This window comes from Lepidochelys kempii, chromosome 25 (assembly GCF_965140285.1).
Source record: "Lepidochelys kempii isolate rLepKem1 chromosome 25, rLepKem1.hap1, whole genome shotgun sequence".
In the NCBI taxonomy this organism is placed as follows: Eukaryota; Metazoa; Chordata; order Testudines; family Cheloniidae; genus Lepidochelys; species Lepidochelys kempii.
In genome coordinates this window covers 17,897,107-17,925,054 of record NC_136404.1, presented here as the reverse complement: position 1 = coordinate 17,925,054, position 27,948 = coordinate 17,897,107, and the positions used below count along the sequence as shown (strand labels likewise).

Genomic DNA, 27,948 nt, shown 5'->3' with positions numbered 1-27,948 from the left:
CAGGAATGGGCAAGGGGCACCTGCAAAGCGGCAGCGAGTTCCACCAGCCCCACGCCCCAGACGCTGGGCCAGAGCCAAGGACAAGGTAGGCCGGGGCTGGGCCAGTTCCTCCACAAACTCTGTCCTGACCTGCAGCCCCCCACCCATTCCAGCCGTGGGCTCCCCCTGCTCTTCCGAGGCCCCTTGTCACAGGGGAGATAGATGGGGGGGGGGTCACAGCCTGGTCATGTGACCGGTGAGTCATGCAATCCAGCCAGGCCCTGGGGAAGATGTGCCCTTTGGGTGGAGCAGAGGAAGGTGCCTCCTGGAGCCCTGAGACCCTCGGGGGGGAGGGCGTGACCTGGGCTCCAGGCGGGCAGCCTGCGCCCAGCGGGGAGGCCTTGGAGGGGGCTGTGGTGGGGAAGGCTTCTCGCTTTCTTTGTGGCCAGCCTGGAGGGGCAGGGCTCAGGGAGCAGCCCCAGGAGGAGGGCGGTGGTGTCTCAGCCAGGAGGCTGGGGTTGGGTCTGCAGAAACCCTGGCAGCCATGTGTAAAGCCTTGGTCAGTTGGACCCCAGACGGGGCAGTTTGGTTTAAATACTCGTTACTGGAGAGCCGGGGGGGGACGTGAGGCTGGGGTGTGTGAAGGGCCGCCCCACGCCAAGAGAGGGGCTGCAGCGGCGCTGGTGTCCCCACTACACCTCAGGCCTGACCTCCAGCCCCCCTGCCCCAGGCTCTGCTGCTGCCCCTCGTGCGCGCACACACACACACCCCGGCACGCAGCTTCGCCAGGGGACCTGAGCCTAGCACCCCTTTGTTCGGGCCTATGCCAGGGCTGGGCGGGCACGGCAGCCCCTTGTCATACCTCACCCAGAGAGGAGCTGGCTCAGGCTCGCCAGCCAGGCTGCAGCGTGATCACCCATGGCCGGCAGGACACGTGTAGCTGACCGGGCCGTGCCGCCCATGGCTGCCCATCGCACTCCGGCCTGGGCTGCGCACACGGCACTGGGGGCAGACCTGGGGCGGAGGCAGATTGGGTCTGAGTGGTTTACTGGGGTTTAACGCAAACCCGTTCCCGATCGACTTCTGCATCACCAAATTATCCCTGAGCTGGTGCCGAATAAGAGCGGCCACGCGGCCTTCGGCACTGCTCTAAATATGCTGGTTTAAAGTCACGCCTTACGTGTAACTGGTGCAGCCCTGTGGAGACAGACACACACACACCCGCTTTTACTCTCCCAGCCCCACGTGGGGCCGTTATTTATAGTTTCCATCCACTCTCCCAGGCTAATTAAAACCATGGAGGCAATCAGTGAAATTCTCCAGGACCTCGAGTACGATTCGGAAGAAGCCGAGTGATGGGTCTCCCCGTGGGAATGGCTGGAGGAGGTGGGACGCGCTGGAGGGGGTCAGCTGGGCGGAGCGCTGGGCCCTACCGCAGGGCTCTCGCTCACATCGGGGTCTCGCCTTGCAAGGAGGAGCCCCTTGCTCCACCCACTCAGGCCAGATCTTTTTTCTTCCTGGTTTTCTTTCCTTTATTAAATAAAACCAAGGGTGCGCCCCTCCCCCCCCTCACCCCGCAGACCGAGCTAGGGGTTGGCTAAAGCCACGCGACACTGCGTGTGCAATGAGCGAGTCCGTGTGGGCGCTGGAGGTGATGTCCATGTGGAGTCCAATGCTCGGAGAACCCCGGCCGTGGCTCTGCGCTCTGGTGTTTAATGTGGAGCCAGAAAATGAAACAGTTTCCCTGACACCTCGGGGGGGTGGGGGGGAGGGCAGGGCTGGGCTGGACTTCGGGCCCCCAGGGGGCCCAGCGGGGGAGGTGGCAGTCATTTTCATGGATTCTTACGGAGGCTGAAGCCCTTTGGTGAAGTGTGGGCAGTGTAAAGGGGCCGTGCACAGGGCCTGCGTGTGCAGCATCCTGCCTGTCGTTTGCGCTTTGCCCAGTGGGGGATTCCCGCCCCCCGCTTCTTAATTCTGCCTCAGGGGCAACCTGCAGCGGAGTCCAGGCTCCACCAGCTGACAGCAGCCTGATCCCCTTCGGGGGTGTGCATTGACGGCTCCCCCTCAGTGCTGGGAGGGACCCTCCGCACCAGGGGTGCCTTGGCAATGCTGGGAGCCCCACCCAGCGGTGACAGGGAGGCTGCACCAGGGGCCCCTGCCAGGGAGCAGGGCTGGATGCTGGGAGGGGAGAGCCTGGGGAAGCCGGTCAAAGTCCAAGTCTTTCTTACTGTCCCTGTTGGAGAAGAATGATTTTGGGGGGTGGGGGGAGTCCACACCCTTCCCCCCAATCCTGAGGGCTGGGTGAGGTCCAGCCGCAGGCGGGTGCCATGCAGCTCCAGCCCAGTGCTCCCTCTGCTCTCCTGCCACTGCCGAGCGCGGCGGGGGCTACAGCTTATCGCCGGGTAGCACCTAGAACGAGAGCACAGCCCAGCTTCCAGAGGCAGGAACCGCGAAGCCAAATGTCCGCCACGCCCTCCCAGCCAGCCGCAGAGCAAACCTCCCGGTCCCAGCCTGTCTGTGGCCCGTCAGCCTGTTCGCCCTCCAGCAACTGTAAAGCATGCAGGGCACGTCTGCTTCCTCCTATAACCGCTGGGGCTGGGGCCGGCTCCCACAGGGGGCACCGCGGGCTCAAGACCCGGCGGGAATGTCTCTGGGAGGCCAGTGGGGCGGGGGGGACAGAGCCAGCCCCAGGACCCAGATTCCCCAGGTGCTGCAGCTGAGCTTGGCTGGCTGGGCAGGATGTCCAGGCAGCAGCTTTGCCTCTCCAGAGCGGGGCAGGGCAGCCAGAGCCTGCGCGTGCTGCTTTCCCCTCGAGGGGGGCAGAGGTGGAGGGGATGCTAAGGAGCCTCATGGCCAGGGGCAAGGAATGCAGCCTCCGGTGGATGAGGGCCCTCTGCCAGGCCGGGCACTGGCTGGCACGTACAAGGCTGCCACTGTGCCAGGAGCCGGGGACCCTGTATAAATCCAGAGGGCAGCCCCTGTGCTATGGGAAAGTGCAGAGGCCTGACCACCTCCGAGGGCTGGCTCCCAGGTGCCCCAGCCTTGGCCCCCATCTCCAGATCACCGGGGCTGGTGAAACCTTGCCTCAGGGTGGGCGCTGCAGCAGGCAAGATGCCCCTTCAGGGCCATGGAGAGCAACTCCCAGGGGGGCAGCGGCAGGAATCTGACGGGGGCCGCTTTGTGTATCTGGAGACTCTGCTCCTCCTCGCAGGGAGAGGTGACGTGGGTGGGGGGCACCTGACGCCCGAACTCCTTGCCCGCCTCCCTCTCGGCACAGAGATGTAAGGAATCGGAGAAGGGTCCTTACCTACCTGGTTCCGTGTTTTGTGGGATTTCTGCAGCCAGACACGCCACTGGTCGTAGAGCTTGATGCTGAGGTTGGAGCAGCCGTAGGCGTGTTTCTTCACCCAGCCGAAGAACTGTTTGAGCTCCCGTCGCAGTGTGGTGTTCTGCTCACCGCTCTTGGGGTCGCACACGCCCGGGACCCGATCTGGGCCGGGGAGAGCAGAGGGGGTCAACACGGTGCTGCTGGGGATACCGGGGGGAGGATGCCCAGGAACAGCAGCACCTCTGTGGCCCTGGACGAGTTCCGTCTTTGGCCACGTTCTGGGTTTCATGAGCAACACAGGAATTGCGGCCTGGGGCCCAGCTCTGGCCGTGCCAGCAGCAGAAGACAGGGCGGGAGCCCTGCTGTTCTGGAACTGACAAGAGGGGGCCATTTCTCCCCGGTGCATGTTCCCTAGTGGTTGGCTCACCTGCAGAAGCAGGAGGGCTCCTACCCCTGGGGCTGGGGCGGGGGCTGTGAAGGCGATTTTCAAAGCTGTCTAGACAGGACCCTCCTATGAGTTTTAATGCCTCCAAATGTGACCTAAAATCTTCCGTCTGCCTAAGAATCCCGCTCCCTCCGGCGGCTTTTCTTGGCTGGGAGCAGCTGTGGGGGTCCCGTGCTCCCCCTCTTGTGTAGTCAAGGTGCTGAGCCTGCGGGTCCCCCAGCGAGGGCCAGGGTGGGGCAGAGCTGTTCCAAAACTAGGGCAAATCCCCCAGTGGTCCCGTGTTACAAATGCCCAGGGAAGGCGTGACATCAAAGTCACATAATAAATAAAGGCAGGAGAGCCCTGCTGAGCGGCGGGGCCATGCTGGCGCAGTGCGAGGGGTGAAAACGAGGTTCGCTCTCTCCCTGCTGGGAAATCAGAGCTCCAAATTGGCTCCTTTGCAAGAAATCCAGGTGCCGGGCACAGAGCGGGGCCAAGGGGGGAACAACCTCTCCGCACGTCCCTTGCGCTCCGGAAAGTGGGGAAGCAGAGGTTGGGCTGCTGGGGCCTCGGCAGCCTGCCCCGCCCCCCCGGCCCGCCTGCCCCCTCCCTTTCCAACCCCACGGCCCCCAAAAAACAATGCGAATCGCAGCCAATTTGCATATGGCGCAGGAGGAATGGCTGCCCCAGCAGGACTGAATGCTAATCTAATTATTGCCAGAGCCAAGGGGGGTGGGGAGGGGTGACCCTGAACTCCAGCAGCTGGCGGGGTGCCAAGACCCCCGGCACGCCAAGGAAAGTTACATCTCCGGGAGGAATAGGGGAGTCGGCGCTCCGAGCCATCTGGGGGGAGGCGCTGGGCTGGATTTCCGGCCTTGGTCTCTCGCTCCCCACCCTTGGCTGGGATGGGAGCATTGCAGAGGCTGTTGGCCTGCTGGGAAGCCTGGAGGGACCCCTCCAAGGCAAAAAAACTGGGGGGCTGTGACGAGCGAGAGCCTCAGCTGGAGAAGGTGGAGTTGCAGTGCTGGCTTTTCCATAGCAGCTGCCCCAGCTGTCAGAGCCCCCAGGCACCATCTGGGGGGAGTGGCTCCGCCTCACCCCAGGCCAGGCAGCACCTCTTGGGCAGGGCATCGATGGTTCCTGCCATCCCGCAGCATAGTGCCTGGCTGCAGGGAAGTGCCCAGCACCACAATCCCGAGGTACCCGATGGCCGAGAGCATTCACCTGGCTCCCTCCCGCCAGCTGGGAGCCCATGGGCCAAGTACCCGCTGCCAGCCCGAGGCCCCTCGCTGCAGCCTCTCCGCCTGGGCTCTGCTCTCCAGTGGCCCATGCAGATCGGCTGGGTCCCTGGCAGGTGCTCCGGGGCACGGCATTGCCCCAGCCTCCTCCCCTGTGGCCTGAAGGCCGTGATAGCACGGAGGACTCAGAGGGACCCCTTCTCCCCTCCCCTGCCACGGTTATTGCCGCGGGGCCACGTTGCTCACCGCTGCGAGGAGTTGAGGCCGCTGTGGGGTTGCTCCAGTCACTCCAGATCCCAGCCTTTTTGGAACCGTAGATGCCAAAGGGATTACACCGGACTTGGACGAAGTACACGGTGCCGGGCCGCAGCCCTGCCAGCCGGCAGGACGTCTGGTTCCCGACGTCGTCCACGACCTGCCGGGAGAGGAGGAGGGCGGGTTCCAGGCACGGTCCAGCCTGTAGCAGAGCTGGCAGCTGCGCCCTGGAATTCGCCTTCCCTCGATACCCAGAGATCCACACGGAGCTCATTCTCTGGGGAGGAAGAATGCCCAGAGCACCCCGTGGCCTTTGTGGAACCCCCGGCCCTGCGCTGAGCGAGGGACAGGCCAGGCCCAGGCCGGACTTTGAGCACCAGGACCAGGCCAGTCCCTCTCTAAGCAGGCGTGCATGGTTCCAGTCTCCTGGCCACCTGGGTGAGGTGCTGTCCCCTGGAGTCCTGGGGTACGTGTGGGCTCCCTTATGCTCACCTTCCACTCCGAACTGTCCTCCACCCTGTACTGGATCTGATACTTGGCTTGAAACAGAAAATCCTTCAGCGCAGGCGGGGAGCTCCAGCGAACGCTCAGCTGGTCCTCCAGGTCCCCGACTCGGCTCACGGTGACGTCTGCCGGTGGGTCGGTGGTGACTGCCAGGGGGAGAAGACGTGTTAAGGGGACCAAGTACAGGCAATGCCAGGGAGAGGGCTGCTGGCGTGACCTAAATGAATAGCCGGAGTGCTGCTTTTAGGGGGCCCAAGACGCCACAGAGAGATAGACAGTGCTTGTGCGGGGAGACAGGGAGTCACTAGCAATAGGGCCTGGCCAGACGGCAGCTGTGGCCAGTCCCAGCTCCTGTTTTTACAAGGCCTGGGAAGGGATTTGGTTGCTCCTCCAGGGGAGGCTTTCAGGCAGGAATCTGCTCCTGTGTCCAGTTACTTTCATGCCCGGGCCGAGTAAGGTGTAAAGCGTAAAAGCACCTTGCATGCAGGCAGCTCTCCCGTTCTCGTGGCTTCTAGAGCACGGTGCAGGGAGCACTTGGGAGCAGGATCCTCATGTGGCTGCAGGGCCCACTGGTGCCTCTCCGGCCAGGGAAGTAAGCTGCTAATGCTCCAGCCCAGGGGGAGGGCTCAGGGGGTGGGGTGTGGGTGTGATGAACACCCAAGCCACTGGGGGGCCTCTCTGACCCTCCTAGGGCTGGGGGGCAGGACCAAGCACCCACAGTGTTTTGCTGCTCTAGACCAGCCAGGTGCACAAGCGGAAGGGAGGAGAGTTGGGACTTGCAGGGAGCTCTGAATGAAACCTTTCTTTTAGCCTCTTTCCCCGTTTGCTGCGAGGGCAATCAGTGGGCATTTGCTGCCCTTCCTGTTGCCTGGGACATTCGCTCGCCTTGCTGTTGTTGCTGGTTCGTGTGCAATGGGGGGCACCCCCTCCCCATACTGGGCCATAGCAACTGCCCATTCCTGGTCTGCGAGGGGGATGTGACATCTGCCTCCTGGGGGGCCCCATGGATCAGCACATCGTGCTGGGTTACTCTGCCTCCCTAGTATACGACACAAGAGGAAACGGGCATTTCTTCCTCCGGCCATGAGCCAGGGATGTTTTGTGTTCTCCGCGATGCAGGCTGGACATCTGGTCTCAGGTCATGTGGCAGCCCTGCCCCCCTTGCCTTGGCCTGGCAGCAGACCCCAGGATGGGGGTGGAGCCCATTTCCTGGCCATGTGCCTTGTGGGGCAGAAAGGGTTAAGGAGCAGCAGATGCCTCCAGGAAAACTTGGAGAAACATCCTAATTAGATTAGAAGCAATTCTGCTCACATATCGTCCATTTCCTGTTGCCCTTCTCCGTCCTTCTCTATTACCAGGGAGGATGCCATGAACCCAGGATCCTGGTCCCTCTTGGAGCTCCGCTACGCCTCCCCCCACAGCTGAGGTCATGATCCCCTGTGTGTGACATCACAGTCATCGCCGCAGCAACTGGCTGTGACATCACAGTTGGGAGGGCTGTGGCTCCAGGTGGAGAAGGAGCAGGGCAGGGACTATCCTGTTTGCAGGCAGTGCAGGAGGAGGGCAGGGGAATGCAGAGACTGTAGGTCTCAAGGAAGGATCAGGTCTCGCTGCAATGGGCTGTAACATTCTCCATGAGGTGTCAGCAGCTCTTTAGCGTGTGAGAAGCCCCCCAACTCCCCTCTGCACTGCTCCAAGCAGCCAGGGCTCGGATTACCAGAGCCGCTCGGCTCCAGAGGAAGGAGGTTAGCTGGGAGCAGAGGTGTGCTGGTAATTAGGGATGGGCTGCCCTATGCCTTCCCACCAGACTTTGAAATCCTTCGCCTCCCCTCTCCTCCCCTGTGCATTACTGCTTCCCACGGCAGTCAGCCCCACAATGGTGCGCCCAGCCTCACGGGGAGCTGGCAGGAATGGGAGGTTTCCATGGAAGACCCTTGTGCTGGGATTCCACCCTGGAGCACCCAATGGGGTGGCTAAACCCCTCCTAGGCTGGGGAGGAGGTGGAGACCATGGGCTGTTTCTGAAGGATTTAAATCCCCCTCTCAAAAATAAAAATCTAGTCTAAAAAAAACCCCCTTTAAAAACCGCCAAAAATGGGAAGGAAGGAAAGAGAGAGAGGCGGGAACCATGCGAGCAGTGACCCCGTGCAGGGAGGGGGCGGCACAAGCCAATGTCTCACCCACGTCCAGAATGTCGAGCATGACGACTTCAGAGACAGCCACTCCGAGCCGATTGGAGGCCTCCACCCAGATCTCGTAGGGCGTGAAAAGAGCCAGGTCTTTGGGGATGTGGCAGGAGTACTGCCCTGCAGTGCGATACTCCTGGCACGTGTTATCCCGGCCGTACCACCTGCAAACAAGAGGCACCAGCCCACCCGTCAGGTCGAGTTGGCTCTGGAGTCAATTCAGTCAGTTTGCACCAGCAGAAAATTTGGCCCTTGGTTTCCATCCAACCTTCCATGGACAGCTGAAACTGCTTCCGGAACTCTGCGGATGCACATTGGTTCTCGTGCATTAAGCCGGGATGTGTCTGGTTTCCTCACTGGCAGCTTTTGATGTCACTGAGCTCTTTCGGTATTAATCCGTTGAGCACTAGGCATGGACAGCATTGCCAAGTCGACAGCCTCCATATTAACACAGGAGTTAACTGCTCCTAACAGGAACTGTGATTCATTCATCTGCTGTTTAATATTTGCAGCGTCTCTTTGCAAGGTGTTAGATTCCCAGCCCCAAACACCAACTTATGCTATTTATCCAGAAAGCAAAGACTCTTTGTGCTTCTATGTGCCTTAAAGCCAAGGATCTCAAAGCACTTCCCACATGCTAATGAATAATGCGCACAATCCCCCAGGAACTAGGTCAGTGCCATTTGCCCCATTGTATAGATGGGAAAACCAAAGCAGGGAGAGATTGCCCAAGGACAGGTACAGAGTCAGTGGCTTAGCTGGGAATAGAACCCAGGAGTTCTGGCTCCCAACCCCCTGCCCTAACCCCTGCTTCCCTCCCACAGCTGGGAATAGAACCCAGGAGTCCAGGCACACACTACTATGCGTGTTAGCCACACACTCCTCTTAACCTCCCTGAGAGCATGTGTAGAAGAAGCAGTGGCAGGACATGCTTCACCTGGGCTGCACCCTGCCTGGGTCTCCCTGCTCATACAGTCCTTGGCCTCTCTCAGGCTGCCAGCAAGGAGAAGCCTGTTAGGAATCAGACTGAGCCCCACCAAACTCATTGCACATGCTGGCCAATGGTGCTGATTGGATGGCAAGAGCTTGCAGCCTGTCTTTCCCCTACGGGGTGGGCAGGTTGGAACTTGGAGGAGTTGCATACTGGTTCCCCTCTTTGTAGGTCTTTTGCTGCAACACTTGCCTCCCAAAATATAACAGGAATTTATCTCCCTTCCCCCTGCCCCATCTTGCCCATACCTGAGTTTGTATTTGAGGGTGTAGTTGGTGTGGAGGTAGGTCTCGCCTTCTGTGCCAGGGGCCCATTTACAGGTGAGGTCTTTCATGTTTTTGGACCAGCAGGTTATGTTGACTGGTTTTTCTGGTGGCACTAAAAGGGAAAAGAACCCTTGACATGAAACCCGTTCTGCAAAGAAACCGCCAAAGCTCCCCCAGCTCAAAGCAGCACAGAGACTTACAAGGGCTGAGCCAGAGAACTTTGGTTTGTTTAACAAACTGTTTTAAGATCCCTGACTAAATGCATTTAGATGCTCAACTAAAATCAGCTCATTTGTCACTCACCTGCGAAGACCCAAGGTCAGGATTCTGTGATTCCCACGCAAGCGTGGATGACATCATCAACATCCAGAACACCCCAGGGAATACAGGAAAATGCCCTGAGCTGGGTGCCAACAAAACCACCCACTGTTGTAGGAGGAAGACAGGCTCCTGAACTCAGGTCTTGGCAGGTGCATGAAAGAGCAAATGATTTCCAGCTCTTTGTTTTAAATGTAAGTGCTTTTGTTGGGTTGGGGTGTTTTTTTTAAACATCCGTCCATTTATTCTGTTGCTGAGCTGGGATCTGAAACAGTTTTCTTTTGGGAACAAACCAAAAAAAAAAAACCCAAAAAACCCCGATGTTCTGTTCCTAGTTAAGCCTCTGTATTCTGAGAAACTCCTAGAAGTGTCCTTAAAATAGCCTAAGATAAAATCTTATGATCATTGATTTGGACAACTGTAATTTTACCAGTGATTGCCAAATAGTCTTTCTGTTGTTGTGTTCTCACATGCAGAGGCTAAAGCCAGCTCTGATAACTCCCAGGCTCAGAGCTCCATTAATTAATGCTGGGAAATGAGCAGTTAGTGCAAATTATTGCAAGGACGTTACAGGTGCAAATGATTAGTGTACAAATTACTGTTAATATTGCAGGGGCTTCTCTGACTCGTGTTCTTGGTAACCAACAACACTGTTTTAAATTACTCCGTTTGTTCTAATGAAATACTCAGCCCCTAATGAAACAGGTGGACACATGACAAAACGTGGCTTCTCATCTGGAAGAGAAGCAAAATCTCTCTGAACATCTTGTTGTTGGTAGAAACCGGTGGAACTTTTCTGACAAGAGCTGGAGCATTTAGCCTAGTGTTTGGGCCAAATTCCCTCCAGTGGTTCTGTCCCCCTCTAAATACCCTTGGCAGTTTTGATTAGAGATGTTATTCTTAATTTCCCCTCCTAAAAGCTATTGAGCAATGCTGCCCAGTATGTTCCACCCCAGAAACAGCTGCATGTCAGTGGGTGGGCAGTGACTGCTGTATCCATACAGTCCTTAAACTGCTTTGGGACCCCTTGGGATGAGAGGAGCAATCTAAAGTTAAGGTTTATCAATGAACAAGGTAAATATCCCTGTGTAGCCAGATTCATCCCTGTGTAAGCTCCCAACTCAGCAGACTTGTACCGGGGATGAATTTGGGCTGGTTTGTTTTCCTGTCTGTGACTGGGGTGTTTGGGGCAAAACAACATCTCTCGACGCAGACGCACTGCGAACCTACATCCCACATAAAGACAGGAGCCAGCCAGGATGCTGCTGTCTCTGCTGTGACACACCAGGTTATCTCCTGACTGCTGCCTCGACCCGTTCAGGTTGGCTAGAGCCACGCTGAGGGTGGTGCCATTGAGGACCTTGTAGGACTCTGGGGGGAGCCGTCTGCCATTCAGAGTCCAGTACAGGTCCTCTGCTTTCAGGTGTAAGTCAGAGTTCACTGAGCAAGTGGCGGTGAGCGAAGAGCCAATCACCAGAGTTGGATCTTGGGGGGATATGACTGCAGGATCTGCAGCAAAAAAAGAAAAAAAAAAGAAAAAAAATCAAGGAACAATCTCTTACGTGGCTCGACCTCTAGCTCTTCCCCCAAATAGACTGTGGTCTGCCTGCTGGGTAAAAATCCTCCCTTGCTCTTCTGATGAAAACCTAGGAGATGCCTGGGATTTATATAGGCAGGTTTGGCAGCTTTTTCCCACATGAACAGTGAGATCTAAATTGAATGTGGGTTTCTCTCCAAGAATAAGCTGATTGTGTCAGTGGAGAAGGTGTCTCTCGCTCACCGCTGCCTGGGCAGGGATTGTTTATGTGGTTTGCTTTGGCTTTGGTTTCTGATAGCCTACGGGGCTGCCCATGGCTGGTGGGTGGGGCTCGTGGCAAAGGGGATTTCAAAAGCAACTGTGGAAACACTTTTTCTAAAAACACATTCACAGCCAGACCTCCCCCCACCAGAGGGGGAAGTATCACGGACCCAGAGCTGGTCCGATAAACCCAGTTCTGGAGGGCTCCAATTCAACAAGGCCCTGGAGAACTGCTTAACTTTAAGCATGTGTGTAAGGCCTGAGTTGGGAGCACAAGTCCCTGTTGTAGGCACCTACGTCCAGTTTCGGCCCACGGTGATGCACAGGACTCCTCCTGCTCTAACCACCAGGTGACAGAGTCTGTCTCACAGGACTACCCCTCCTCCTCCCCAAACCAGCAGGAGGCACTGGAGTCCAAAGCGGGTTCCTGGCTGAGAACTGGAGCAGAAGCAGGCGTCCCCCGGAGCTTGGGGACCCCTCTGGTTGGCATCTCCCATGGGAGAGCCTAGCCCACTGGCTTTTGTGAATCACAGTCTAAGGGGCTTCTCTTGCCCCATTCGCTGTGCAGGAGCCTAGGTGCCGAAACTCGTGGTGATTTTTCCCAAGCACTCAGGGTCAGGCAGCGTGAGGTTCTGCTGCCCAGCACCTGAGAGCTTTGCTGGGTCAAAGCTTAGACCTGCCAATCCATCCCCTACACTCAGGAGCACAGTGTGCACCCAGAGCATCACGCTCGTCTGCACACACCAGTTTGCACTCCTAAGCACCAGCTGCTGAAAGGGGGCGAGCTGTTACAATCGCACTCCTGCCCTGTGCCCTGGTTGACACAGAGCTCAGATGCCTCCATTTGACAGTGCAGCCCGAAGTGTACATAGAGAGTCGCTGTGTTTATCTCACTCCAGTCATCGGAGAGAGACACCGAGAACATTTTACGCCCTGACGCCGCACCACTCTTAAGGCCATGCTTTTATTAGAGGTACCACTAACTTGCCTGGAACCTCTCACGTGGTTAAGCATAAAGAAAAGGAGGACTTGTGGCACCTTAGAGACGAACCAATTTATTTGAGCATGAGCTTTCGTGAGCTACAGCTCACTTCATCGGATGCATGCCGTGAACTGTAGCTCACGAAAGCTTCTGCTCAAATAAATTGGTTCGTCTCTCAGGTGCCACAAGTCCTCCTTTTCTTTTTGCGAATACAGACTAACCCGGCTGCTACTCTGAAACCTGTGGTTAAGCATGTATATTAAAGGGTTTGCTGAGGGCTTAGTTTATTTGTTTGTTTATATTCCACCCTCTGTGCCACAGGGCCACCCTGCCAAGCTCTTGGAGATTTACACAACATTTCTAGCCATCAAAATATGGAAAACGCCACCGATCTCCATCTAATGGAGACTAACACGCTTAATGTTCCAGCACCACTTTGGTTGCCCTGGAGATATTATAATCGACCACTGCTGAGCAGATGCCACTTCAGAGCTTTGTCAGCCAGGCAACTGCTTCTCCAAAAGGCTAATTTTCTGCTCCTGGCTGTGATCTTCCCCCTGTGGCCCTCTGCCCAGAGGCGAATTGCACCTCAGTGAGCTAGACAGTGCATTTATTTGGGATTAATTCTCAGAGCCCCTGGCAGCACCCTAAAAGCTCCCAAAGCCCCTCCCCACAGCTGGCAGGCAAAACCGAACCCTGCCAGCCTGCAGCCTCCCTGCCCGCAGCACTGATGACAAAAGAACACACTGAGCCTTAAGCCACAGCCTCGTACAGGTGCTGGGCAAGGAGCTGAGTCCACAGTGCAATCCCTGAAGTCAACAGAGTTGGGCCCTGGTATTCCAGTGGCAAACTGGGGTCCCCACTTTATTGCTATTTCCTTATATCGTGCTAGTGCCTAGAGGCCCCCAGACAAGGCTCAGGGCCTCGTTATGCCTGGCACGTGTTTGGCACTGCCCACGAACAGGGCTGCCTAGCAAGGGGATACCTTGACATCGCTTATCAAGGGGGTGGTGTTTTCTCTTGGGCCAGCTTAGTCAGCATGGTCCTAGGCTAGCCCCGTAGAATGGCCTCAGCATAACTAGATGCCTGAATGAGATGAGGAACCAAAGCCCAGAGGGGACCTTTGTCTCTAGCGTGCAGAGCTGCCACTGGGGAGTGTGCAGTATGGGAGCTACACAAAGCTTTACATTCCCCTTTGCTAAAAACAAACAAAGGCCCGTCCAGCTGCTGTATGGTCTGAGAGCCCCTGGAATGACGTGAACGAGCCCCTGATGGTGTGGCTGATGAATCTCTGCAGTTCAGAACGTCCAGCCCGATGTGTAGGACAGAACGCGCCTCGGCCTCCGAAAGGGCCTCTGAAAACATAATCATGCTGCACACAAGCATTTCCATCCACCAGCGTTTCCTCCATCAGGCAAACCCTGAGGAGCTCTCAATGAGAAAGCTGAAGCCCTGAGGATAAAAGGGGCCAATGCTCTGGACCCTAATTCTAGTAAATCTTAATCTAAACACCACTGGAAACACGTACGAATGTCATAAAACAGACACATTTCCCGTCCTCCACGCAAAGCCTTAGAGAGGGAGTGTCTGCAGGGGCCAATTGTTTAAGCAGTGTTTTTTCGAGACAGACCCAGAAATGAACATGTGTTTTAAAAGGGAAAAGTGTGAAGTTTTCAGATTGGAGAAGAATGGGCCAGAGAGACACAGTCAATGTGTGGAATGTACAACTCAGAACTAAAATACCTGCTAGAAGTTTTATTACTTTCCTATTTTTTTTTAAAAGAACGCTGATCAGGTGCTAAGTAATACTATAAAGTAAAACCACACGTCCAAGGTGTCAGGAGCATTTACTCTTTTCTTTTGAAGGGCTGGATTTCATTTTATTTTTATATTGGAAGTTTAAATGTCTGGGAAAGGGGGAAAAAGTCTCAGAGAAAAGCCTCTGAGATCACACAGCAAGAGCGTGCTTTAACTGGGAATTGTAAAGATTTAAAAAAATAATTATCTGCAAGATCCCCAAAGGGGAAAACAAAGGAGAATTTGTATGGTTTCAAATTGTGTAAAAAATACAGTTAACATTCCCGCAGATCCTGGGAAATGTGGCGCACAGATCCCCTTGTTGCTGGGCCAAAGTGACGTGACAGACCTCAGAAATCCCAACCGAAAGAGCCATTTCGGACACATCCTTTATTCCTTCACAATCTTCCCCTACCGTTTTTTTCCCCTTTCTCATTTTGAGGCTGCATTTCTCATGCTCCATCCCCCAGCTCAAAAGTGAATCTTTTAAAATGTTTTATCAAAATCAATAAAGTCAAATGTGTGGGTGGGGGGAATTAGCCATTTTAAAAGTGGTTTGGATTTATTTTTGAGTTCTGGTCACTCGGAGGGGTTCATTTCTGCATGTCACAGTTAGCATGGGCTTCGTCTTCATGCAGGGTGGGTGCCTTGGACAGGATTGAAAAAAACTGGCTCCCAAACGTATAAAGTTATAAGTGACTGAAAATGACACACTGGCCACTGACCTAGGGGGCTGCTATTTCCATTATTCAAAGCAACCCTAAGCATAGCCACTCATGCAGGCTGAGTTCATAAAATAGCAGAGCAGAGCAGTCTACCTTTGCCAAGGAGAAAGGACAAGCTTGTGGGTAAAGCTCTGGCTAGGGCCTAGAGCGACATGGGTTCCAGTCCCACCTCTCTTATGAGACTTCCTGGGCACGTCACCCTCTCTGTGCACCTCAGTGCCTCACCAGCCCCTGAGACTGTGATATCAACACACACCCCACAGGAGGGATTTGGGGCTCATGTTCTGTGGTCTATACCTTGGGAGGTTCCCCAGAGTGTTCTTGACACGTGTCTCACAGCCCAGGAGACCCATAGGAAAGTGTGAGTCCCTGGGTGGACATCTTGCCAAGTCTGCTGGGGCAACAGAAATGCCATACACAGGACGGTGCCTGGCTTGCTGTGTTCTCGTTGGAATCTCTCTGGCCACTTCCATTCTCACCCTCTTCTGGGATGTTTTGTGGTGACTCTAGCTGTGATGGGAGAACGTGTCACCAGCCTAGAGGTACCGTCCCCCTCCCCCACCAACCTGATAGCAAAAAGGGGGTAAAATACTTTTGACCATAGACTCTGGAGATTTAGGAAAAGGGCACACTCCCCCCTGCCCAACGGCAGCTCCAGACAAGCCACTGAAATGCACGTTCCCTGCTCTCCCCCAGCCCTGTGCATTTAGCAGACCCTGCTGCGTCTCTGGCTGTCCCTTTGGATCACCTGTCCGTGCATAGGAGTACTCCAGCCAGCATCAAAGGGCTGAATCCACTGAACTTTAGTGAAATCAGGCGAGTTACCCAAGGAGGCAGTTAGGGCTGGCAGGTCACATCTAGCCCAGTTCTCCCCAGGAGGGTACCTGAAAACACAGACTCCAAGGCAGTTCTGTATGGGAGGACTGCTCCCCAGCCTAACAGACAAGGTTTGTCCTCAAACTGAGCTTGAATTTCTTACCTTCACCCTAATCTGGCCACAAACCCCCTAAACAATCACCCCCTGCCAATGTAGGTGCCCATCGAACAGCTCCAGACTTGGACAGCAATGTCTCCGCTCACCTGGGACCCTGCTGACCAGAGCAATGCCCGGGCCAGCTGCCATGTGGGATACCCCACTAACACAGCAAATGCCACCCACACAGTATTAACTCAGGAGTGCCCAGGGACTGCCTCACACTTGGGGCCTGGTCCTGTAAGCCCTGCCCACGCAAAACTTCCATTGACTTCAGTGTAATGGGAGTGCAGGATGGGCCCCCCGCTGGAGAGAAGCTGGCCACACTTCTGAGACCCTCAGGTGGCTTTAACTCCAAATTCCTCCGTTTGGGTGAGTTTCCTTGGCAGGACCCCAGCTTAGCTGCTATTTCAGTCCCGAAGAATTAGCTTTTGCTGTTTAATGATTAACTGCTAACGGTTCTTGTGAATCAATCATTAAATAAGTCATTGCACGCTCCTTACTGCCCGTCAGGGAACAAGGCTCGGCGCTGCGGAGCCTGCCTGGGTCGTACTGGCCAGGTACAGCGCCAGGCTACCGAGCGGGAGGGAAGCCCCAAGTCCCAGCAGCCCACAGCAGCGGTGTCGCGGGCACCTGCTCTCACCACAGGGGCCTGGGAGCGGGACTGTCCTGGCTGAGGTTTCGGGCGCCCAGCTGCAGCCCTAGGTGTGGCTGGCGTGGTCTGTCCGGCCCGGGCCAGGCGGGGGGTGGCAACGCTTCCCAGACCACAGCAGCAGCCCTCCTTGGCCGGGCGAGCCCGTGTGTTTGCGGCGAAGAGCGTATTGAGAAATTCCCATCATAAAAAGGAAGCACCAACTTCCTGCTCCAGGAGAAAGGGAATTCCTCCCCCCCCGCCCCTTGCTTGGGAAACAAAAACAGAGCTCCAGGAACCAAAGGCTAATTTGTGTTAACAGCACTTCTGGGGCCTTAGGAAATACACTCCCTGCTCTGAGATGCACGCACACACACAGACACACACACACACAGTTACACACACACAGGTAAACACACACACACACAGATACACACACAGACAGCTACACACACACACAGCTACACACACACAGACACACACACACACACAGCTACACACACACAGGTAAACACACACACACACAGACAGCTACACACACACACAGACACACACACACAGCTACACACACAGGTAAACACACACACACACACAGACAGCTACACACACACACAGACACACACACAGCTACACACACAGGTAAACACACACAGGTAAACACACACACACAGACACACACACACAGGTCAGCTACATACACACACACACACACAGCTACACACACACACACACACACAGATACTCCCACCACCTATAGATACACACAGACACACACAGATACACACACACACAGATACACACACACAGGTAAACACACACACACACAGATACACACACACAGGTAAACACACACACACACAGATACTCCCACCACCTATAGATACACACAGACACACACAGATAAGCACACACCCCGCACAGAGACACACACAGATACACTTACACGCAGGCACACACTCCACAAATACACACACACAAACCCACTCCCCCCTGCTCCTACACACAGAGAGACACACGCCCCACAGATAAGCACACCCAGCCACACACACAGAGATTTGTTCTTGGTGAAATGATCATCCCAACGGAAGGAGGCAGAAACTTGCCCCCCACCCAAAGCCCAGACCCTTCTCCTGGAGGGAAATATCTGGGCCCTAGGAGCCACTGAAGGGCCTGCTCTGCTCCACGGAGTGAACAGACCAGCCTCCACTGCCCAGACGGACCAGGAGTGGGACTGAGGGTTCCCTTCTATTGTTCTCCATGGGGGTAAGAGAGATTCTCCATTGTTCTCAATGGGGGAGGGGGGAGTCTCCATTGTTCTCAGTGGGGGAGGGGGGAGTCTCCATTGTCCTCAACGGGGGCTGCGCCCTTCAGGTCCCGAGCTGGGAGTCGAGCCCTGCGGCGGGTCTGGGCACACGTCCCCTTGCCCGGCTGCTTCCCGGATCGCTGGTCGCCGGGCCAGGCGGATGCTCCCCCGGGACTGGGCTGGCAGCTCCCCCAGGGAACCGCTGGGGCTGGGCGTGGGTGGACCCGCGGGGGGGGGGGACACAAATCGCGAAGGGGGTTAGGACGCTTCATTCCTGGGGAGCCGCCCGCACCTGGCCTCAGCCTGCGCCCCGCGGCGGCTCTGCAGAACGAGCACCCCAAGCCCAGCAGCGGGGGCTGGGCGGCAGGAGACGGGAGACGAAGCCCAGGGGAAGGGGGTTTTCTCAGCCCCCCCCCGGCTGATCTCACCGCGGGATCTGTGCGGGCCCTGGCTGCCTTGTTGCGCTGGGGCTCAGAGCCCGCCCCGCGCAGGGAGACGGGCCAGGCTTGGCGCCCCGCGCCGCGGAGGATTTGGATTTGCAGCAATAAAGCCCTTTGTTATGGCCCCCCCGCCCGGCTCGCTGCTCAGCCCCCCACCTTTGCGCTTGGCGCGGAGCAAAGGGATCCCCCTCTCCAGGTGCGGTTCCGGAGGCTCTCCGCAGACAAGATCCCCCCTCTCTGCGCGCAGGCTGGGACCCCGCGGGAGCGAAATTCCCCTCTGCCTCGGGGGGCTTGGGGGCCGGGGCAGTGCGCTGGGAACCCTTTGTCATGTCAACGGCCCGAGCCCGGCACGTTCTCCTTGGACTCGCCCAGCCAGGCTCGCCCCGTGCCTGAGACGGGGTGTGTGTGCGTGATCCGGGGAGCACAGATGGGCAGGGACCGGGGGGACGGGCCCCAGAGAGAACCTGGGCTGGGGTGGGGGAGTTATTATAGAGCCTGGGACCCCTGACCCCGCGCGCCTCGGAAATCCACAGAGAGAAAATGAATGGGATGGCAAAGGAGGAAAAATAAGGATTAACGAAAAAGAGGGGCAGGGGCCTTAGGAGACCCCAACGGGGAAGCGCCCCGCCCCAGCAAGGGGGCCGGGTGCAGGGAGGGAATGGGGGGGCATTTCGCCCTGGTTTGCTGCAGATGGTCCTCGGAGGAGCCGCGTTTTCAGCCCGCACCACCGATTTCTGCGCTCTCCTCTCGGCCGCTGCGCCAGGGGCGCACGGAGCTTCCCGGCGTCCACTCCCATTGTCGGTGCCTCTCTCCCCTGCACGGCATTTGGGGGGGGGGCAGATCCGTGCGCCCGCCATCCCGTGTGCGCGGGGCAAAGGGCTCGGGCAAACCCCGAAGCGTTTATCTGGGAATTAAAAAACTCCGGGCGCCTCAACTTTTGCTCAGAGCAAAATCTACCCCGCGCGCCCCACCCCACCCCTTGGCAATGGACTGGCCGTTTGCTCTACAACCTTGCTTGGCCCGGGCGGGCTCTGCCCCTCCCCTGGTATCTAAAACTATCCTTCCCTCGACCTTCTGCCTTGTCTCTGTCCCTAGCAAGGCACCTTTGCCTGGGCCGGGAGACCCCCTTTTACCAAGCGCGCTCTCCCACCTTGCAACTGCAAAGGTAATTTTCTTCAGGCTTTTAAAAATTCCCCTTTCGTGCCACATGTTGCTGGATTTTTCTATTTCCCTCATAACCCCCCAACCCCAACTCTCTCTCTCTCTCTCTCACACACACACACACCCCTACCTTTGCTAGTTCCTAACCGGTTATTGATTTCTTGCTAGCATTGTCCCATCAGATACTGTCTATTACTGACTTGCAAAACATCCGTGCATCTGCTGCCCACCTTACCGAGAAAAGGCCCGGGAGAGAACGGAATGCGGCGTTACTTACATGTCAAGGATTCCACTCGAGAAAGACCAAGCCAAAGGAACAAAAAAGTGATCATATTTCAGCACTTTTGTGTGGGAGCCTGGGGGGTTGTTCTCCACCTCGAGGGGCAGAAATGGTTCCTTTCTCCCCGGCAGATGTTCCCAATGGGGAATGGGGTTCCCCTCAAATTTTTTCCCGGGTGTGTATTTCCCACACCCCAATTTTAAATTTCAAGAGATCTTGAGAAATGCCTGAAAGAGGAGCAGAGTGGAAGGGGGAGGTGGGGGGGGGGCAGAAACACCAACAAGTTTTGGAAAGTCCTAAGCAAGTCTGAACAACTGAAATTGACAAGCTTCTTAATACGTCTCTGGCCCCGCCTCACCCTGCCCGGTCCCGCCCCCATGGGGGGACAGAAATTTACAAACCCTAGTCAGAAGAGATCCTATAGTATTTCCCCTATAGCCCCCACCCGCTTGTCTCTGGGTTGCTGCAGAGCAAAAGAAAGGGATGTGGGAGAAAGCCCCCCCGACCCCCCCATCTCAATGACATTTCCTGAAATCGCGCTCCTCTTACTCAATCAGCGCCCTGCAAAGATCAGCTGTGACTCACGGCTGTAAATACCTACTCGGCCCTGGGCTGCTGCCCCGCGCAGTGCGGTTTCTTTGTGCGTTGTTTGTAACCTTTCCCCGCTGTCCGAGCCTGGGACCCGCGGGCGGGGGGGTTCACAGCCGGCCTCCCGGAATAACGCCCCCAAAGTCCCTCGGCTGAGGGTTTCAGGGTGTCCCGCCCGCGCCCACCCACCCCCGAGGCTTGGAAGAGAGACACATTCCCTGCGCGATTAGGTGAGTAATAAATGAGCCCAGGAACTGGGATTACAGCCCCGGGCGCCTCTCCCGCCGTGCCTGGGAGCCCTGGCCTGGCCTCACCCCGGCCCCGGCCCCGGCCCCGGCCCCGCCTGACCGCCGCGGCTCTTCCTCCTCGTCCGCGGGCTTGTCTGGCCAAGAGTGACCCGCCATTTCTTGTCCCCGTCCCCCCCCGGTCCGTTTGCGCCTGTTGCTGCTGCCCGTCCCTTGTTAATAAGAGAAGCTGGGTGTTTCCCTGCAGCCACACAGACACCCCCGCCCCCGGGAAGGGCTGGGGGCCTGGTGTGCTTGGGGCTGTACAGGCAAGGGACAAAGGGCTTCTCTTCGCACAAGGGGCGCGCTGGTTTAACCGAGAAATCAGTTACTTGCCGGGCACTCTTCGCAGCCGGGTGGGAATCGGTTTTCTTCCCCCGACCAATTTTTCTTTATTTTTTGTGTGTTTCTGTCGTCCCCCCCCCCATTAAAATAAACGTGTTTTGAATTTTGGGGGGGATTTTGGCAACTAAAAGAATTTCGGTTTTTCAGTGACCCCCCCCCCTTCAATAAAAACAGACATTTCCGCTGACACTTTCCATTTCACTGAATGGCAAGTTTTCCATCAAAGAAACTCTGACTTCCACCTAACTCCGCCTTGTATCTGTCCCCTGTGTGTGGACTGGGTCCAAAGAGCCAGTCCCTGAGCCCACAGCTCCAAGTCCAGGGGTCACATGTAGAGCTGTAGTCGCTAGATGTAATAGAAAGCCAGCCAGCCAGAGGTCCTAGCCAATTAAGGATTGGACAAACCCGAGAATATGCTTCTTTCGGAAAGAAATTGGGCTTTTAATGATCTGTCCAGGACCTAGACACTGCCCCTGCTGAGTGCTTTACACAAATATAAATAAACATTGGTAATCTTGGCAAGGCTGTATTTTCTCACAGCAGAATTTCCTTTCTTGCTCCTCCCCAGCCACCTTCCTTCCCAACACATCGATTTAACAATCGTACCTTCCATTCACATCAAATGGGACCTAGCCATTTTGGTGTAAACAGTACTCTGTGATGGCATGGGTTCATGTCATGAAAGAAGGTATCACAATGCATGCGCACAAGGATTAAAGCTGGACTGGCAGCCTTCATTCTGACATTCCTAACTTGGCAGGGCTTCACTTTGCAACCTTAATGTTCTGTAATGTAACTCTTTGGGACATCATTTCCTCATTTAAACAAATAAATAAAATTGAACACTGGGAAAAAAAAAAACATTCCATGCTGTGGACCCACATCCAGACACATGGGTCCTCAGCAGAGTTGTGATCTTTAAATCTACCGGGTGTAACTGATGCAGTAGAAGGCTGCTACCTTCTGTGGGGACCCAGCGCTAGAGCGGGATGGAGACACGCTTTGGCATAGGGGCTGCAAGCTGACAGGGGAGGAATGCAGAGAGGGGAACCCTGGGTTCCATTCCAGGTTCTAGAGAGGAGGGCGTAGTTGTGGTCACAGACTCTTCTACCCCTGCTTCCCCAACCCAGGTACAGTCCCTGCCCCATCCCCTTCACCCCCCAGCTCCTGTCCTTTCGCCTGCTCCTCTCCCTTTGGATCTGGTCCCTAGCTCCTGTCCCGCACCCTGTATCTTCCCTCTTCCTCACCCCTCTTCCTCCTCCTCCATGTGGCCTGGGCCCAGCAGGTGGGTAAGGGAGAGCCCAGGAGAGACAGGCTCCCCGCTGTCACTTCTGGTGCCTGCTGCAGCCCCGCACTGTGGCAAAGAGCAGCCACAGGCCAGTCCTCTGCCGTGCCAGGCTGGCTCATGCTCGGGCGCTGTGTGTGGATGGCACATGTGCAGTCCAGCCACCTGGAGGAGCAGGGGCGGGACGGGGCATGCTCAGTGCGGATGGAAGCCTCCGTGGCTTGAGTTGCCAAACTCCATCTAGTGCACATTGAGATTTTTTAGAGGCTTATAACTTGGCCAAGTTTGGGTGAATTTTCAGTGTTGGCAAAAGGCACCTCCCTGGCTCCAGGGAAACGTCCCCTGCCACATTTCAAGTCGCTGCTCCAGAGCATGGAGATGCTTGAGCTTCTTAATGAAGCAGCTGGGCATTTTTTTTTTAACATGGGCCAAAGAATGTAGTTCTCCCTAGCCTCATTCTTGGAAACTGCTGAACTGTTTTAGCTGAAATTTCCCCAACGTTTCAGTCTGTTGCAGACACCCAGCATGGCAAATTTCATCCCATGCTTAAAGTCTGGCAAAGCTTTGAAAACAGGGTCTTACAATGGAAAGTATCGGGCAACATTCATCATAGGTGGTGCTAACAGCTGTACATATGACGCAGTCACGCCTTCATCTCAAAAGATCCCATCACGTTTCACTGGCTCTGAATAAAGTGCTTGCTTCCATCTCCATCGAAAAGCAACTGCCTCTGGGGTGAAACACAGCAAATGTTTAAGGACACAGAAAAACATTACCCAGCAGTGCTGCAGTAGACGAAGCAAAAAATTTCTCCACTTCAGAGCTCAGATGGAATCATAGCAATGTAGGACTGGAAGGGACCTTGATAAGTCATCTAGTCTCGTCCACTGCGCTGTGGCAGAGATAAGTATCATCTAGCCCAGTGTTTCTCAACCTTTTTGATACCAGGGATTGGCTTGCTGCCTTCCTAAATGGTGTTAGGGAGATACCGGGGCTGGCTGTTGAGACACACTGATCTAGCCCCTGAAATCCCTGACAGGTGTTTGTCTGACCTGTTCTTAAAAACCTCCAGTGATGCAGATCCCACAATCTCTCCAGGTAGTTTGTAATTTACAGCTAGGAAGTTTTTTCTAACCTAAATCTCCCTTATTGCAATTTCAGCCCATTATTTCTTGTCCTGTCCTCAGTGGCAAAGGAGAACAATTAATCACCCTCCTCTTTATAACAACCATTTATCTAATTGAAGACTGTTATCATGTCCCCCCTCAATCTTCTCTTCTCCAGACTAAACAAACAGTTTTTTCAACCTTTCCTCATAGGGTCAGGTTCTCTAGACCTTTAATGATTTTTGTTGCTCTCTTCCGGACTTTCTCCAGTTTGTCCACATCCTTCCTGAAGTGTGGTGCCCAGAACTGGACACAATACTCCAGCTGAGGCTGTATCAGCATGGAGTAGAGCGGAAGAATTACTGCTTGTGACTTGCTTACAACCCTCCTGCTAGTACATCTCAGAATTATGTTTGCTTTTTTTTGCAATGGTGTTACCTTGTTGACTCATATTTACTTTGAGACCCATTGTGACCCCCCCAGATCCTTTTCTGCTGTGCTCCTTCCTACACACTTGTTTTCCATTTTGTGTGTGTGCAGTTGCTTATTCCTTCCTAAGTGGAGTATTTTGCATTTGTCTGTATTGAATTTCATCCTATTTATTTTAGACCAGTTCTCCAGTTTGTCAAGATCATTTTGCATTCTAATCCTGTCCTCCAAAGCACTTGCAATAGCTTGGTATTGTCCACAAACTTTGTACGTGTGCTCTCTGTGCTGATATCCAAATCATTTTTGGAGACCCTGAACAGAACCAGATCCAGGATGGATCCCTGCTGGAACCCACTCAATTTGCCCTTCCAGCTTGACTACTCTCTGAGTACAGTTTTCCTTATAGAAGGCTGAATGTAGTTACCCAAGTTGACAGGCCCTCTGGGCGAACGCCTCTTCTCTTGCGAAAAGGGTGGTGGGGTTTTTAATAACCACGAATTTTCAGGATCTTGGATTTTTTTAAATCTCATCTACAAGGTCCCACCAAACCTCTAACCCAGGATCCAGTGTAGGGAGCTATGTGGGGGCTGCGGGACAGATACCCAGAGAACAGACACTCAAAGAGCAATGAGCAAAGCTGTGTTTTTGGGAGACAGAATGGGAAGCCACCACACTGGGATGTTATGGGCTTGTCTACCAGTGTCGATCCTGCCCTGGTCTGGGAATGCCTCTGGAAACATGAGCAACGGCCTGCACTGGGGCACCCAGGCATATGCTGCTGAGGTGCAGGAAAGCAAAATGGGTAAATTAATGGCTCTAGGGAGGAATTTACAGACTGAAGGCAAACCTGGGTGCTTTGTTGTGGGCTCCAGAGGTTGGAGCAGCTGTGGGGAAATAGTTAGTTATAAAACCTGTGTGCTTGCGAATGGAACACTAGGGTGTGGGAAGAGGGAGGGACAATCTGTTCCTGGTGGCGGGACAGACCATGCTAGCAATGGCCAGGAAATGACCAGGGTGCACTGAGTGGGACTGAACATCAGAGCAGCACATTCACGGCGTTTCACACCCTTCCCTCCCTGAGAGACCAACAGACCGTGCCCTGGAAGCTTTGATTATTCCCTCTTATTTGCGCTGCAGGCCCCAGCCAAGGCCAGGACCCCCTTGCACTGGAGACTACATCGGCACCCAGGGAGGCCTTGGGGATGGGCAATGATTTGTGGAGGTGCCCGCCATTGTGGAAGGGGCAGGAAAAGCACATTCCTCTAGATAAAGCAGGGAACAGCCCGACCTCCATTCTTCTTGGGTTTTATGGACAGGAAGGAATTCTATCCCCGCACGAGAAAACTCGGCTGGGTGACAAAGTCCAAAACACAGCACCTCCCTTCCCCCCACAAAAAAGAGGGAGGGGAGCGTGAATGTCCTGGGAGGGCAGGTGCTGGCTGCCAGTAAATAATGACAGACACCGTAGCAGGAAGCTGAGGGTGCAGGAAGCCTGGCAGGATCAGGCCCTCTGAGGCAGAGTGGGAGTGGCAGAGACAAAGGCAGGGCGGGGAGAACTCCTTTCCCCACTTGCTCTGAGTCAGCCTCTCCACCACAAACCAGATGTGGTTCGTTTCGCCCTTCGACAGTGACCTTTAAAGAGCTGACTCCACGGACTCGCCATCCTGCCCACAGACTGACACAGCCGGCCATGGCTCACCAGGCACTCGCTGAGCTAAGAAAAGGAGCCACACAGAGCAGCAGCAGTAGCCTTTCGGGGTGGGGCGGGGGGAATAATGCGGCCCCAGCGTGCAGCATGGTTTAAACTGAGGACAGGCTGAGCCGTTTTGTACAGAGCATGTCCTGCCCACTGGGGAGCACCCACGACTGTCCCTAGAAACCACTTCTAGTCTGCAGGGTCCTCCCACCCTCACCAAGTTCAGGACCCCCTTATTGTGTGTGTCAGGGAAGTGCCGGGGACCCCCACGCTGCTGGCGAGGCGCTGCACAGACGGAATACACGGCTAGATGGAACCGCGTGGAGAAGGAGCATGTGACATAGCTGGGTCCCCCCCGGCACAGTCGATGCTGTAGGGCACGCAGGACTGACCCTACCGGGTAGGAAACCACTTGTGCCACCCTCCCCTCCTGCCCTGTGTCTGCCTTGCCGGTTCAGCCTGGGCTTCGGCTGCCTCCCCCTCTGGGCCTGGGCAGCCCCGGCAAATCGCACACAGGTGGAACGGGAGCCGTGTGACAAGCGGGTCAGTGACAGCTCACTGTAAGGACAGCAGGCCCTCAAAGTGGCTCAGGTGACTGAACCAAGGGCCGGTGAGGCCCAACTGCCTGTGGCAAGGAGACCGGCTCCCCTTTGCGCTTGGCTCAGGTTCAGCGCTCCTTGGTGTGGCCCGTTTGATTGGCCAGCGGACCCTCATCGTCCTGTCCTCATTGGACCTTGTGTCTCATCAGCGCAGAGAGCTCTGGAGTTAATCGAATTACTTGATTTTCCAGCCAGGGGCTTACTCCATAAAGTCCTTGGATTGCGAGAGTATCTGGCTCCAAAGCTACGGTGTAAAAAGCCCCAGAAGAAAGCCCCAACCAAACCCACAGCAGATCTTTGCATGTTACTTTCTGCATCCTTTTAAAGTGACCTGGGGGGGGAAATAAAGAAGCTAGAAATGCAAAGAATCCAGCAGTCAGGCTTTTCCTTATATTCTTCTCCCTAACATTTCCACATTAATGGGTAATTTACAACCCGTTTAACCCCTTCCACACTGCTGACACAAATCTGCTCTCCTTTGTGCAATAGCCCTCTTTGAAAAAAGCCAGCCCCGCCTTTTGGCTAGTGTTTGCATTGAGACAGCACAAATAGTTCTAGAGAGTGCAAGGGGCAGGGGGCGGGGGTTGGTTTGCTAATCTCTAGGGAGGGGGAAAAATGAGACAAATGTTGAGCATGGTGCTTGAGTCTGAGTGGCCGGTTCTCTGGGGTAACTCCAAGGGCCAGGGAGAGTCCAGCTGGGGGAGGGGAGATGTGTCTCGCCACATGGCGCAAGTGCAATTTTGGTGGAAAGGTGGATTTTCGCCACAGACCAAAAAACCAAAGCCCTCATTAACTCAGGTGTGTTCGCTGGGATTCCGGACCCGGAAGTCATTACCTGTTGCACATTGGGGCTCACCTGGACGAGGTATTCAGGTAACCATGTGCCCCAAGGGAATGGCCCTAGCAATGAACCGGCTGGCCCAGTTGGAAGGGCCTGGCCCATGTGCCTCTCCAGCGACGGTGGTTTCGTTATCGGCTGAGAGGCGCCAGTAGGAGCAGGGGTCACTTCTGAGAAATGCGAAAGGCAGTAACTGTTTTTATTGAAAAGGGGGAGGGGGAAGTGAGGGGCAGGCAGGGAGGCTGAGGATCAGGTGTAAATGTTTGCCACCTGGAATAGGATTGCACGGGAAGGTTTTTCCCATTAGAATGCGAGTGCATTTCGTGCTCATGCCGTTGAGGAGCTGACAGCGCAGGCTTGAGCCAGGCATATTGCAGGCAGGTGCTGCATAGCTTTCCACACACACAGCTCTGCCAGCGCACTTCAGTCCTGACCTGCAGCCCCCCTGCTAGCCCAGTCCTGGGCCCCACACAGCTCTGCCAGCGTCCCCCACACCCTTCCTGGGCTCCCTCCAGCACTCCGTGATTTCAATGCCCCATACGCTTGTCAAGTGCGGGGCATCCCAGACAGCGCCTCAGACCCGACTGGCAGCCCACCCTGCTATTCCAGGCCTGGGTTTCTCCTGAGCAGGCCAAAAGCTGCATGGATGTATTTGTGATGGGCAGCGAACCCGGCTGAACTGGGCATTTTTCTCTTTTAACCACAACCCCGTGTCTCAGAGTGGGGGCTCCTAACTGAACGGTGATGGCATCATCCCACTCAGGGAGTCGCCCCACACGCACCCATTCCCACTGAGGCTGAAAATGGCACCATGGCCTCTCCCGCCACTGAACCCTTAAGATGCAAGAAGACAATGCAAGTCATCCCTTCCCAGGCGCCTTGGCCCAGCGCTGGGGCAGGAACGCTCCCCGGCATGGAACAGCTATAATGGAGGGTACTGGCCTGGCACCTGGGCTTTGCACCCCTCACTGCCATTGCTCTGCTGCGTGCCCTGGGGCAGGCCCCAGCTGCTCAGTGCGGATAATGACGCCACCTTTGTACTTTGCAATTGAGGGATTAAAGGCAAGTGCAGAGCATGACCCTTACAGGAGAGTTTGCAAGAAGAGTGGAGTATCAGGGTCCTGCAAAGCCCAAACCAAGTTTGTTTAGGGTTTAAATCCCAAATTTCCAGAAGAATCCTCCATTTTGGGTGCCCAACTC

General features: G+C 55.5%; 1 protein-coding gene across 7 annotated transcripts; it reads right to left on the bottom strand.

The window, feature by feature from the left end:
• Nucleotides 1-1,204: 1,204 nt before the first annotated feature.
• Nucleotides 1,205-22,213, bottom strand: CRLF1 (cytokine receptor like factor 1). Of its 7 annotated transcripts, none has more exons than XM_073324509.1 (8): nucleotides 22,043-22,213; nucleotides 10,719-10,997; nucleotides 9,153-9,282; nucleotides 7,908-8,077; nucleotides 5,717-5,874; nucleotides 5,216-5,384; nucleotides 3,287-3,469; nucleotides 1,205-2,388 (listed from the first exon to the last, which is right to left on the bottom strand). In XM_073324509.1, exons 1-8 carry the CDS (start codon nucleotides 22,200-22,202, stop codon nucleotides 2,372-2,374), a joined length of 1,266 nt encoding a protein of 421 aa, XP_073180610.1. In that variant the 5' UTR covers nucleotides 22,203-22,213; the 3' UTR covers nucleotides 1,205-2,371. The 7 variants fall into 7 exon arrangements, with proteins under 7 accessions (XP_073180610.1, XP_073180606.1, XP_073180609.1 ...); XM_073324505.1 differs by having other exon boundaries at nucleotides 1,205-2,527; nucleotides 3,291-3,469; XM_073324508.1 differs by having other exon boundaries at nucleotides 3,291-3,469.
• Nucleotides 22,214-27,948: the final 5,735 nt, after the last annotated feature.

Excerpts from the sequence above, each read along its gene's own strand:
- CRLF1 (XM_073324505.1), bottom strand. The coding sequence starts at position 22,202 with ATGAGCCAGCCTGGCACGGCAGAGGACTGGCCTGTGGCTGCTCTTTGC. Across the intron at positions 9,283-10,718 it reads CTCCTGTCTTTATGTGGGAT|TGCCACCAGAAAAACCAGTC; the intron begins GTAGGTTCGCAG and ends TTTCCCTTTTAG. Across the intron at positions 2,528-3,290 it reads CCCACAAAACACGGAACCAG|TTGCTGGAGGGCGAACAGGC; the intron begins GTAGGTAAGGAC and ends CATGCTTTACAG.